Raw genomic sequence first — 14,556 nt, 5'->3', positions numbered from 1 at the left:
TGAGGTGTTAACACCTTCTCCATACTCAATCAACCCACGAATCCAATTTTTTAATCATAGATCAATATTTTAAAAGGTGATCAATTATACCTTTAAATCAATTGGTGACGATTTCATTAATTTTTATAAATCGATCAGCGTCACAATTTCGGTTGCCACAATTGCTCTCAAGATTTTATTATTTAACGAAAAAGTAGACATACAGACACACCCCTCAACTATGAGTGGTTCTCCTAAAACAAGAACAATATAGCTGGAAACACTTAGAAAATTGTGAAAAGACCCAACACACAGAAAGAAAAGCATGTCTTTGTCATCATTACATGCTCGTAGGACTCTGTGGATCACTTAGAGCTGCAATTGCCGTCTCTATTTTTATCTTCAAAACATCTTTCTCCTCTTCATCTGTCTGCAAAAAAAAAAAAAAATCAAATATAACAAATTCATATACAATTACAGAGAGAGAGAAAAAAAAAACACTTACTTTTATTTTAAATATTATATTTAAATGCAATTAATTAACTAATTAATTATTCAATTATTTAATTTATCCATGGATACTGTTTTTTTGATATATTGAATGGAGAGTGGGGATCGAACCCTAGACCTAATGCCTAGGGATGGGAATGCTTTACCAACTAAGTTGGAGGTCGTTCCATGGATACTTTAACATCACCATAGATTGAACGGTGCATCTTGAAGGCAGATGGTCAGATGTCCTCAATTAAATTATTGAAGAAAACAAAATAAAATTGTATTAAAAAAATAAAGTGAAAACTGACCCTTGGAGGCAAGAGGATCTTGTGTAATCCAATTGATTAACCAAAAAGTCCTAATAAAATCATTGCAGCTAACCCTTGACAAGTTGATATAAACTTTACAATTAAAAAATGAAAAAGAGAAGGAAGTGTTTTTGAGGCTTTAAAAAAGTAGAAAAAAAAATTAACTTAATTTTAAATTCTTCTTCTTTTAAAAAAATCTAGCAAAATTGCAAAACCAATTAGATATGTACTGGGTGGAAGATGAAGGGTGCTGCTGTAGTTAAATTAGAGGACGCTTGATAGCCATAATAACTTTCTAAAAATTTTTGAAAATTGTATTTGTATTGTGATATCTTTAACGAATTCAATGATATTTTTTTTGTCTCACACAAAAATCAAATTTAATAGAAAAAATATATGATAATTCTGAACTGTTAGATATAAATCCAAAACATTATATGATTTTTTTCATATCAAATGTGATTTTTTTCGAAAAAGAAATATCATTAGATTTGTAAAATCAATCAAAATACAAATATAATTTTTTAAAATTAAGAAATTATTTTAGTTATGGTTAAGGGCTTTTGACGCCTGGGTGGGGTCCACTGTAGGCCGTTTTGAGATAAAAAAAATTCTAAGAAAATGATAAGTATATTTTTTACAGGAAATAAAAATTCAATTCAATATGAAAAGTACATAACAATTATATAAACTCAAAATATTTTACAAAATTTGATTTTCGTTTTATAAAAAATTTACATGGTTAATCTGAATGCTACAAATTTACCTACCAAAACATCACATTCACACATGCACGTGCGCTCCAAAAAGCGCGTGAGAATTGACAAATAGAACCGCGTGTGGAATTTTCAAATCTCCCATGAGATTCTCATGCTAAATTAAAATTTTTGAAACACATGTTTCAGCTCCTTGTTTAGGTAATTAAGATAGGATTAGTACTATAAGACGACAATAATGACAATTAGCTTTACTAATCAATACCCGTTACTCCGTTAAGGGAGAAAAAGAAGGAAAAAAAAGTGTAAAAGTGAAATTGTTATTATTGGGATGACTCACTTTATTAAAAGTAGCCTATCTGTTCTCAATATTGTAGACCCCACCAACTCTTAATGTTTGTTTTTATTTCAAAGTCTTTTCCTTTGATTCTCGTCCCTATGCGCACGTAATCTATAATGACAAAAAAATTCCTAACTATTCCATTATTAATTTATTTTTCATTAAATACATATTACAAGTTAATTAAATTTAAGAATAATATAAATATGGTGTATATGCATGTGAATCAAAGATGAGTAAATTAGATTTAATTTAATTAAATTTAAGTAAATGAGACACTAATCTACTCCGAGTTAGGGTCCGAACAAATAAATTAGATAAGATTTATGTGTTTGAATCCGGATCTGATTTTAAATCAGACAAAAATTATGTGTTTAGACCTAAACTTCAGACATATTATTTATTACCAATATAATTTTGTCATCCCTAATCATTACCTAGCAACTTTTTTTTTCTTTTTGTGTGGGTACGATTATTAGTACGTGTGAATGGAACCCAGTTAGTATTTAGTGCCAAAAATAGAGATTGAAGAGACTGACCTCAATGAAGACTGTCTTCAACAGCCTGCCTGAGATGGTGGTTATATTGGCTGTAATGATTTTGAGCTTCAAAGACTCAAACACTTCACATAGCTTAAACATGGTGTCTGTTCTTTTTATACATGTCAAGCTCACCAACAGTGTCTTCTCTCCCATGTACACAACTCTACACTGTAATCAAATCAAATAAATAATTAATTAATGATTAGGCAGGGAGAGAGAGAGACAGAGAGACAGAGAGAGACAGAGAGACAGAGAGAGACCCACTTCAAGAACTTCAATTGGGGAAATTCTGGACCCTGCAGAGTCATAGAATTGTTGTTCAAGCTTCTTCCTTTTGGGCTTCAACAACAGTGGAAGTTCTTGTTGATCAAACACAAACCCAGATGGGTATTTCTTTAATTTTCCAGATTCAAGTTCAAAAATCTCTGTTTGGATTCTCTTCTCTTGCTCATGCAATTCTTGGATGTAATCAATTGCATCTTTAATTATTGAAGCCTTGTCCATCTAAATTAAAAAAAAAAAAAAGTTTCAATAGATTAGACGGTCATGATTAATTGTCATGAACAAAACTATATAAAAAATAGAGCAATTATTGTGGAAGTAAAATAGATAAGCTATTGTGGTCAAGTAGGTCACACACACACACAAACCTTGCTAATGTTGGGGACCACAGCTCTAAGTGCAAAGAGTCTTTCATTGAGCTTTCTCCTCCTATTCCTCTCTGAAACTATGTTCTTTGACGCCGCCGATGGTCCTCCGTCCGGCGAACTCGAGTCGTAGTACCCCGAAATCGCCTCATCGATTGCCCAGCTAATCCAAATTCACCCCATAAAAACATATAAGAACAACAATTAAGGAATACCCAGAAAACAAAAATATAGAAAATTTGATCAGAAGGTTGTGCATGTGTGTATATATATATGTATGTATTTGAGGGTACCTATCAAGCTCTTCATTTTGGAGGAACATTTTGGTCTCCCAATAGTTCTGGTATTCCTCACAATTTTCCATTGTAATCGAGAGAAAGAACAAGAAGAGCGTAATATATGGGTGTGTGTGTTTTTTCTTTTGCTGCAATAGTGGGATCTTCTTATTTATCTTATTATTTATAGGGCCACGGATAGGGATTGTTATAAAAAAATATAAAGAAAATGAAGGGCTGCTTCTGAAGTGCAGGGTAGATCTACGAGTGAACACGCTGAAATCAACCACAGGTGTGTTTCGGAGTCTAATATGTTGCTTCCTTGAAGGATCTTAACCGTCCAATGAAGTAGGGTCCACTTGGCCGCGTTTAAACACCATGCGAGTACATGTGCTCACTCTATGTTCAAGTGCGTGTTTTGCACTCTCCTTGATCAATGATTTGATTAGTGGGGGTGTTTGTGATGAATACCTGCCACACGAGTTTAGTGTCCAAGTTTAACATCACAAGTTTCATTCTAATTTTTTATTGAAAACTCAAGTTGGATGTTCAAGTGTGTGTTTTGTACTTTCCCTAATCATTGACTTGATAAGTGGAGTGTTTGGTATAGCATCTCCTACAATCTAATAAAAAACTGTACCAAATATGCACTAGATTATTGTGAAAATGGGGTGGGTTATGATTTTTTTTTTATTATAGGCTTTTTGCCATATTTACCCTCAGAATTGACAAATCCTTTTTTGTTAGGCACATTGATAAATCGTATTGTTGAGTAGTTAAACTTAACAAAAATGATATGTAGCCCATGAAAGTCTAACATGTCTATCTCATTGATTAAATCAATGGAATAGTTTTATTTTTACTCTTTTATCTCATCATTAATTATCCAAAATTTATTGTTTTAATATAGATTCTATTGTTTTTTAAAGCACAGTCTAAAATTCATTGTTTTAGTTCAGAATTCATTTGTTTTTGAAATTTCATTGAAAAAAACAATGGAATTAAGATTTACGCGATAAAACTCATCGATAATGGATCTTGTTAGAAAGAATTTTATGCACTGATTCTGAATATGTAACTTTTTAAAAAATCTAACATGTATTTTGAGAGTTAAAACGTTTTAAAATTTAGTTAAAGAGACTTGAGCTTTCATGAACTATCATTATATGGGTTATCTAGTATTAGTGTAAACTTAAATCTCATAATTAAAAGAATTTATTCTCAACCAATTTGACAACGGGGTGGTTGGAGTGGGTCATGGGTTTTATTATTTATTTACATGTTAATTTCGCTAGGTCACTTTCCAACAAGACATCAGAAACAAAATTTAGAATAAGGACAGAGTTTTAAATTGCCAATATGTTTATATGCTTTTCACCAAATTACTTAAAAAAAGATTCATTTTCTCTCCCACTTTTGCGTCAACACACATGCGCATGACATCAACAGTTTTGACATCTCTCAAAATACATGAGAGAATTTGAAAAAATATATATATTCTGAATCAACATGAAAAACTCTTTCAAATAAGATTCAAATCGATATATTCTGAAATGAAAATTTTTTGCATATAAATTTTGTGCATATAAATTTATTTATAGTGCGTATAATTTATCTTCAGTGCATATATATAATTTATCTGCATTGCATATAATTTATTTGCAGTGCACAAAAATTATTTACCTACATTGTATATAATTTATCTGTAGTGTAACAAATTTATGTTCAGTACATAAAAACTATTTATCTGTAAAGCATATAATTTATCTACAGTATATATAATTTATCTGTAGTGTAAATTTAGTGCAGACAAATTTCATTATATACTAACCATAAGAAAATAACAACAGATAATGCAGATAAATTTAGTGTAGATAAATTTTAATATATACTAACCATATAAAAATCACAACACATAGTGCAAACAAATTTTTGTCTATATGATTCAAAGTTCGATACACAAATTTTGAGCCTAAATTTGACAAAAAAAATTTCAATCTTCAAAAATATATTAGACACAATTCTTTAGGTCTTAGAGTCTTCTTTTGAATACCTCAAAAATCGTCTCAATCATAACTCAAACGAGTGAGTTATGGCTGTCTAAACACATTGATGTCAGAAACACAACTCTGATACACAAACTTTGAGCTTCTAGTTGACCCTCTAAAATGTTCGAATTTATAAATATGTATTAAATACAATTTTGCGGGCCTTCGAGTCTTCTTTTCAATGCTATAAAAAACGTCTCAATTGGAGGTCAAAAGAGTGAGTTTATGACTATCCGAACACACAGATATCGAACACACTTATGTAAAAAATACAGTTACGATGTGCGAATTTTGAGCCTGGATTTGGCTTTTAAAATGTAATATACAAAAATGTATTAGACACAAATCTATGTGTCTTCGATTTTTCTTTTGAACACCACATAAATCGTCTCAATCAAAGTTCAAGCGAGTGAGTTATGGCTATCCAATCACACTAACGTCGGAAAAAATATTTAATTGTTGAAATCTAAAAATAAAACAAGGGTTCAGGTAGTATGTTCAGTAAAAAAAAAATTGAAATAATTTATTCTTAATGGAATAAATCTTATTCATTCATAAATCTTATGGGTTGAAAAAACAAATCAGAATAGACCTATTAAAATAAAAGTTTAATTTGAAGGACTTATTGCTAATAATTAACTTGTTTTTAAGAAAAAAGGGGTTGCTTGCGCACTGAGTAAGTGTGAATGGTATTGCTTTTTGCGTCATGCCCTCAAAAAGTATTATATAGGCCTTTTTTATTATTATTTTTTTCTTGATCATATCATAAATTTTTTTTTTTAATAAGCAGCTGCATGATATAAAAGAGAGAAATACAAGAGGTCAAAATGCAAGAAGGCCTGAACAGAGTTACCTTCAACATGTGAAAAAGACAGACAAAAAACACAAAAAAAGGGACAAACGTAGCTGTGTTTCATATAAGAGTAACCCATAGACCTACAAATATGGAAAGTTAATTAATTTGGGCACAATTTTGGCATGTACTGTGTCACTTCTGAGTCCTATTTTTGGGAGCCAAAATCCCATGCGAAGCGCAATTGCAATGATAGTATTTTAGGGACATAAATGCTCAAAGAGTAATATTTGATGGGGTATGGATGAATGAGTAGATACAACAATGAGATTTTGATGTTCTATTTTAGTTTTGGCATGGAAAAAGAAGGGGGACATTGGTTGGCTTGCATGTTAGCCTTATTTGTCTTGATTGAGCAATCAACAACAAATTTCTCATTTTCACTAGTTTGATTTTTGTATGAAACATTACTATGTTTGCTGGCTTGATTTTTGTGTAATAAAGATGGATCCGATATTGATTTTTGTGTAAAAATATGTGTATATGTTGAAGTGGGTCTCATATTGACAATGTGAGCCAACATGAGGGCCAACTAGTCTCCATGCTACTATACTTGCGCCAACATAATAAGACCAATAAATTGACTTTATTGTGCCCCATTTTTCATTCAAGACCCATCAAAACTACACCCATGGGCAAACAAAATATCATTGTTGCAATTGCTCAACAACCACAACGGTATAAATTTATTGGGCCAATAAAATGTATTGGGGGATGTGTTTTGTTAGCTTGATTTTGGTGTAATAAAGGTAGGGCTTAATATTTAGTTTGGTGTAGATGTGAGTATGTTTGTTGCCTGGCCCGACAAACAAACAAACAAACATGAGAGCATGGCAAATTCCATTCGCCCATGTTTATCCCATCAAATTTGGAACAAACGGCATGATTGGAGGTATTATTTTTAAGGCGCTCATTAAACAAACCGACAAAAGTCATCCATGTCCCCTTAAAACCATTCTATTGTGGTTGCTAGTGTCTAGTGGGCATGAATGTGAAACAATTTTATGTGTGTTGGACGTTTTCTCAATAGTAATAATAATAATAATAAAAAAGAAAGAAAAAAAAGTCATTTTTGTTTCAATCCGTTTGATCATTGACCAAATGTATTAATGTACTATAGAGACAAGAGAGAGACATGGCCATTTCCGACATATGGGCTCCGTTTGGCACAGCGGAAAAATTGATTTTCAATGCTAGCGGAAATGCTGTGAAAAATAGGCTAAGCTTAAAGCTGTGAAATATATTGTGAGTTGTTTGGTGAACTAAAAACTGATGCTAGTTGAAAAACTGTTGAAATAAAGTATTATAATAAGTTTTTTATATTTATATTAAAAGTAATCTAATAAATATAATTCTTATTAAAATTAATTTTAAGTATTAATTTAATTAATCAAATAAAATTTATATTTAAAATTAATTTGAAGTATTTTTTTAATTAATCAACTTAATTTTCTTACATTTATTGTATTTTTTAACTTATCATTATGTATTAAAATTAAACACAAATAAAATTAAAAGTCTTAAATATAAATATTTTATTTGTATTTTTAAATTTTAATTATTTTATTTTAATATTAAATTTACTGTTATAATAATTATAAATGCATAAATATAATTAATTCATAATTTTTATTAGAATACAATTATATTTAAATCATTAAATAGTAATACTTTATATTAATGTGCGGATCCGTTGACGGAAAGTGGCCTGTTTGGCACAGCGGAGCCGCTTTTGCGGCTCCGCGGGCGGCTCTGCTTGTGGAGCCGCCCTGCCAAACAGGCAGATGATTATAGACACCCGTTTAACTATTTTTTAAAAAAAATTTGGCTAATTCACGTGCATATATTCCTTTTACATGTTGAAGTCTTGAAGAGAATTTGAAAAAAAGATGATCATTCAACAAATAAATCCTATGTCGTGTCGTCTTCACGACTACCAACAACGCACGCTTTATTATTCCTCTCCTCTCATCTCTTCCTCTCAATTACTATTTTTTTCCTCTCCATTTCTCATCAATAATTCATGCTACCCACGTACGTACAAATTTAGTTTTCAATCATAGATGCAATGGATTCCACGATAAATGTGTGATCTCCACTTTTATTGTGTCTAGTGTACATGTGAGAATTCATTGATTAAATTGGAGTTTTATGAAAATTTCTGAAGAATCTTATGCTTATCAAAACGCTTGAGATTAAATTAAAGTCTTAATTATTTTTTTTAATTAATTACCTACATCACAATAGCCAACTTTTCTTGGTCAGGAGTTAATATCCCCTAAAAAAAATATTATTCGTCTAAATTAATTACATATATGCATATGTATCTATTTATATAAAAAAATTATTTGGAATGGTAATTGAAAAGATCAAACATTTACAGAGATTGAATTGGATTTTTTTTTAATAAAACGAATATATTCTAGGTTTTGCGGTTGGCACCATCATATAAAGCACATAAGTTCACTTTATTCTTTTTTTTGGTGCACCCGTCTCATACACCAGTCATGTGACGTCATCAAAAACTTTGCTGCTGACGTCGGCATACTTGACTAGATTAAATTGATTCAAAGTGGGGAACACCGTGATGTAAGTGGTATCGGGTGCAGTGGATAAGGATGGTTGGTTGGTTTGTCCTCCACTCCTCTATTTAGAAACGGCGCGACTTTAGGGTTCACCCGTCTACACTACACCACGAGTAAAATGTTGTAATGGGAGAAGACTATTAAATACGTGCTTGACTTGCTGGTCCTTAAACCCTAAAAAATATATATACATATATATGTATATATGGATATATTCTTGATTGAGGGACCCACTCTCACAAATCCACCTTGGCTTTTCCATGAATATTCTTCAATTCCACATTATTAGTATTAGTAGGGCATTTTAACTTCAAAATGCGATTAAGTGCTGAAAGCTATCATAACCCTCTTTAAGAGGTATAGCTTCTTATACGATTTTGATTATATGATCCGAAAATAGATTGAATATTCCTTTTTTGTAGATCTTATAACTAGAAGTAGAAGGAAGACTCCAATTTTGTAGAAATTTTTTTTCTATATTTTCATAAATAGAAATTTCTTTGTTTTTATAAGAAAACGATGAAGAAGAGTTAGAATGTCTAGAAAAGGATCTGGATTATCTATCCATTAACTTTAGATTGATCACTATTAACGAATTATTACCTCACATGCTTTTTCTACTTTACAGAACAATTTGGGGTTTCACAATCCTTGAAAAAAATTATATTCTTGATTGAGGGTCCCACGTCCCACAAGTTCTCCTTGACTTTTCAATTCTACATTAATTTATTAGTATTAGTTGGGCATTTTAAGTTTACATGCGACTATGAGTTTAGTCGTCCTACAAAGTCATACGTGATGTCATTTGCCTTAGAATGAAAGGGGGCCTGTTGTTGTACATGGCTAAAACCACCTTTACCAATCCTAGTCAAGGGCGGAGCCAGGAAATTAAATGAGGGGGGGCCTGAAAGTTTATGGGGGTTCGGGGACAACGCCCCCGAAATTTTTTTGGCCTATTTAGTGTCATTTGTTAAAATTTAGTATAGTAAATATAACTTGATCAGCTGCAAGGTTATAGGCATTTTAATTGAATATGTGTCAATGGGATTAAATAAAAAAAAAGTTAAAATGTTTTGTAATGTTCAAGTCTTCAATCGAACCGAGGGCTGAGACGCAGCCACAAGGACTAAACACCATCAGACCAACATGTTTTTTATGTATAATTCATGAACCAATAAGTATATGTACTATTTTTTTCAAAATCCAGGGGGGCCTGGGCCCCCCGGTCCCTCTGTAGCTCCGCCCCTGATCCTAGTAACATGGGACATGGCTAGAGAATAGGTCAAACAAATAACTAGTCCCTTAACAACAGGAATTGTTAACAAAACACTAATAAATTGCCAAATCAAACTCTAAAAATACTAACAACAACAACTTTAACATCCTCTTTAAATTGAATGGCATTAGCAATCAATTTACACGTGGATCAGAACAAACACACATTAGATTAGGCATGTTCAAGAACACAAACAAGCTTAAAAAGGTTGTCATTATAATTGCTTACTTGCTCCTGAGTATGACAATGAACCATCTTGAAAATTCCATAATTTGTGAGCGCACGAAGAAAACGAAAACTAACATTCACTACATCAGATAATGTTTTTTACGGAGACATTCACTACATTAGTTCAATGTTGCCGCCAAAAACCTTTAATGGCGACAAGAAAAATATCACCGAACATCTTCGCAAAAAGTTGCATCACAAAAGAAAATATTAGTAATATAGGCAACAAATGTTGCCGTAATAGTGTGTTGATGTTTTATGACAAACATACGTATGACCATTAGAAATTATATTTGTCTAAATACTTTACAAATTAGAAAAATATATTTTCAATAATGATTGAAAATATGCTAACCTCTCAATTGGATACATCCATCTATATTGCACTGGTCCTACAAGTTTTGCCTCATTAAGAAGATGAGTATTGGTAGGTGTACCATTACATCAAATAATGTACGTGGAAACAATCTATCCAACTTTCATAGGGTTTCAAAAACCTACGCATGAAGTCGATTCAAACATTCTTCTTTAACTACCTTTGAGCACAACTCTTCAAAAAAGTGACTCAAATCAATTATGGGACCGCAAACATCATTGGAAAGAAGGCCTCTCAAAGCTAGTGGAAGTAGTCTCTGGAAAAGTACGAGGCATTCATGACTTACCTTTCGTCAAATTGACACACTGAGAGATATTTGATGCATACCGAAAATTTTACATCTTTCAAGCACTTACAGAAAGTTCTTTCTCTTCAATAGAAAAATTGTATCAGGCAACTGGTAAAATATATTTACCACAGAACATCTTGGATATAGTTCTTTCATTATACGTAGTTCCTGAAGATCAAGACGAGATTTTATTGTATCTTTTAACTTTCCATCGAGACCCATTAATGTCCCAAAGATATTATCACAAAAAATTTTCTTGATGTGCATTACATCCAAATTATGTCTTATTAACTGGGTTCTTCAATAAAGAAGTTCAAACAAGATGCTTTTCTTCCTCCCATTTCCAAACCTATTATCAACAATTTTCTCTCTCCCATTACTTCACCAAAAATGACTTGAGCAAACTTTGAATATTGGTCAAGGACACAATCACCATATTGAGGTTGAGGAGGAAGTCTATGTTATTGCTTACCAAAAAATGACTTGCTTTTCCTCTATCAGTGCTCAATTGGTAGAAATAGACAATGATCCATGTAACAATGGTTGCGTCCATGCTTCAATCATAAGTAACTTGTGTCAAAATTACACGATGGACATACTAATCTTTCTTTCGTACTCTACCCGAATATTGATCCATATGCAAAAAATAGTTCACATCAATGCTGCATGCATCCTAAAATTGGATTTAAATTATGCATCATAAATCATAACACGATAATTCCATACCTCCCCACCAACTTTACTTTGCATCCACCTATGTTCATCAAATATTGGGCACTTATCAAAATTAACACATTCATTTCGATATAATATGCAATCATTCACACAAGCATCAATCTTCTCATAGTCAAGACCAAGATATCAATCATCTTTTGGGCTTCATCAAAATATTCAGGCATTTTGTTCCTTTTAGGAAATGAAAACATTTTAGTTGAAACAATTTAACTATGAATGATAATTTTGACTCTACAAAACCTTCAACACTATTTAGGCCAACATCATATTCCAATAAGCTTCTATGTAAATGAATTCAATCCGTAGCCATTATGAAAAAAATCAACAAATCAATCATGGAAGAGATAATGGAAAAAACCATTATTCAAGAGTTACTTTTTAGTACTTAATGGTGTGAAATATTCAAAACCGTTACACAGATAATGGAATCCTAATTTTGACCTACTTTTTAGATTCCAATTATCAAGCTCTGTAAATATATCATTATATATGTTGAAGATTTATCTACAAGACTTGATGCATCATCAATGTGATAGTTTATTTACAATTCATATTAAAAAAATATAAGACTATATCATTATGCACAATAATTACTTTCGACCAAAAACAAGATATAATGGGATATATTTAAGTGACAATGAGACAATAGGTAGTAATCAGAAGAATGATAGGACAACCATAATTTCATACACAATTTCGAAATCAAATGTTGGCAATAGTTACCAATAGAAGTATTGATTAAGAGGATATATGTTTCGTGACAATGAGACAACTGGTAGTAAGCAGAAGAATGATAGCACATTAGCAATTTATTTTGGCAATTTGAACTCGCACAACATGCAAGTAAGTAATCGTATAGATTAGTTGATCAAGAAAGAAGACAATACACCGTCATTTTTTTGTTATTTATTTTTTTCATAAGCTAAAAGTAAAAACTAAAAAATTAATATTAAGCAAAAAAAACAAATGATTATTCGAATTGATTGGACACAGTCTCCCACAACAGTACCAAAACTTGATAGCGATTTTCGATCACTTAAAATAGAAAGCAAAAAAAAATTCCAAATAAAATTACTCACAAATACACAAGACCATAGTTATATAAGGTACGCAAGTATGAGGGCAAACCATGAGGACTACATAAAATACTTCAATAAACTAATATACCAAACTTAGTGAATGAAATAAATTTTGAGAGTTGGTTGATTATAGTCAAACAAGCAATGATAGTAAAGCAACGAAGTAAGGAAAACACAAACTATGTTGATTAGGGTTGTAAGAGCAAATTTATAAAACATTGGGGCAATGATCCATGTTTATTAATCCCTTCTAATTGTTTCTTATCTTACCCTTAATCCACTCAATCGATGTTATTGGTGAATCCACTAAGGCAAGAATTACCTATAGTATCTAGGATAATCCATTTATTTTAACATGCAATTCGATTATGGTATCTTGACAACATCAACATGTAAGATATCCTTAAGTTTAAGAATTCATTGACGAGCCATGCAAACTCTAGGAGTATGGTATCTATCCTAGGCGTTTTTAATTTCTAATCACTAGAAGCTGGTCCAAAAATTTCGTATGGTATCTACGTGAGTTTGCATCAGCTTCTTCGATTAAAAACCTAGTTGATGGACAATCATCCAAGCATTCAAATAAATACATATCAAACGGGTGATTAGAAATCCAACATGAAAAAGTAATCAAAGATAAGAGTAATAAACAAACTCAAGTAATCGCACAATATGCAAGTAAGTAGTTGTACATATTACTTGACCAAGAAAGAAGCATTGCTCAATCTGTCAAAAGAATCCTTATGCTTGTCAATCAATAAATTATATGTATTCAAAATTTTGTCCTTTCAACATCATTGCCCAACCATTAAATAAAGTAACTTTTATGTAATTTACAATAGTTTTTCCTTGAGCCCTCATGTCACTAGAATAAAAAACAACTCGTTTTCTTAGCATTGTTCGTTCTGGTCGCATCATGCCTTGAGAAGAATTGAATAATTTGTGTTGTGTATTCATGTTGTGAGGTTGTATATTATATAGTAACATTGAGAGCCCTAAATTAGGGAAACTAAATCAACCTAATTCTAGGAAACTAAATCAAAGTAATTAAACGGAATATTTACAACCCATAATTACAAGAAACATAATATTCTCTCCTAATTCCAACACTCCCCCTCAAGCTGGTGCGAAGAGATTGACGAGACCCAGCTTGACAAGAGATGACTTAAGTAAAGAAGGACCTATTGGTTTAGTAAACATGTCCGCTGTCTGAGCCGATGAAGGAACAAACCTAGGAGTGATAATGCCAGACCGAACTTTTTCCCGAATGAAATGGATGTCAACTTCTATATGCTTAGTTCTTTCGTGAAGAACTGAGTCGGATGATAGCATGATGGCAGACTTGTTATCATAGAATAAAGAGGACGAGTCTGTTACAGAAATACCCAATTCAGTGAGGAGAGAACGGAGCCACATGATTTCGCATATACCTTGAGCCATGGCACGATATTCAGATTTAGCTGATGATCGAGAAACAACTGCTTGCTTCTTACTTTTCCAAGAGATAAGATGATTACCCCGGAAAGTATAGAAGCCAGAGGTAGAATGCCTATCACTTATGGAACCCGCATAATCAGCATCAGTGTAGCCCGAGAGATCAGATGGTATATAGCATAAGAGACTAGATGGTAGACCTAACATCTCTCCAGAAGCATAGAATAATCCGAGACCAGGGCAAGATTTGAGATAATTGAGAATATGATGAACAACATCCAAATGGGAAGTACGTGGAGAATGCATATATTGACTAACAACATTAACAGCAAACGTGATATCTGGTCTTGT

The 14,556-nt window shown here is 32.0% G+C and overlaps 1 protein-coding gene across 1 annotated transcript; it reads right to left on the bottom strand.

Moving 5' to 3' along the window:
* Positions 1 to 146: 146 nt before the first annotated feature.
* Positions 147 to 3,483, bottom strand: LOC119992533 (transcription factor bHLH35). Its single transcript, XM_038839270.1, has 5 exons — positions 3,321 to 3,483; positions 3,031 to 3,190; positions 2,645 to 2,884; positions 2,378 to 2,548; positions 147 to 409 (listed from the first exon to the last, which is right to left on the bottom strand). The coding sequence occupies exons 1-5, from the start codon at positions 3,389 to 3,391 to the stop codon at positions 320 to 322; spliced, it is 732 nt and encodes a 243-aa protein (XP_038695198.1). The 5' UTR covers positions 3,392 to 3,483; the 3' UTR covers positions 147 to 319.
* Positions 3,484 to 14,556: the final 11,073 nt, after the last annotated feature.

Source organism: Tripterygium wilfordii, chromosome 23 (genome assembly GCF_013401445.1).
Source record: "Tripterygium wilfordii isolate XIE 37 chromosome 23, ASM1340144v1, whole genome shotgun sequence".
Lineage (NCBI taxonomy): Eukaryota > Viridiplantae > Streptophyta > Magnoliopsida > Celastrales > Celastraceae > Tripterygium > Tripterygium wilfordii.
The sequence above is the reverse complement of the archived record's forward strand: the minus strand, read 5'-3'. Positions and strand labels throughout refer to the sequence as shown.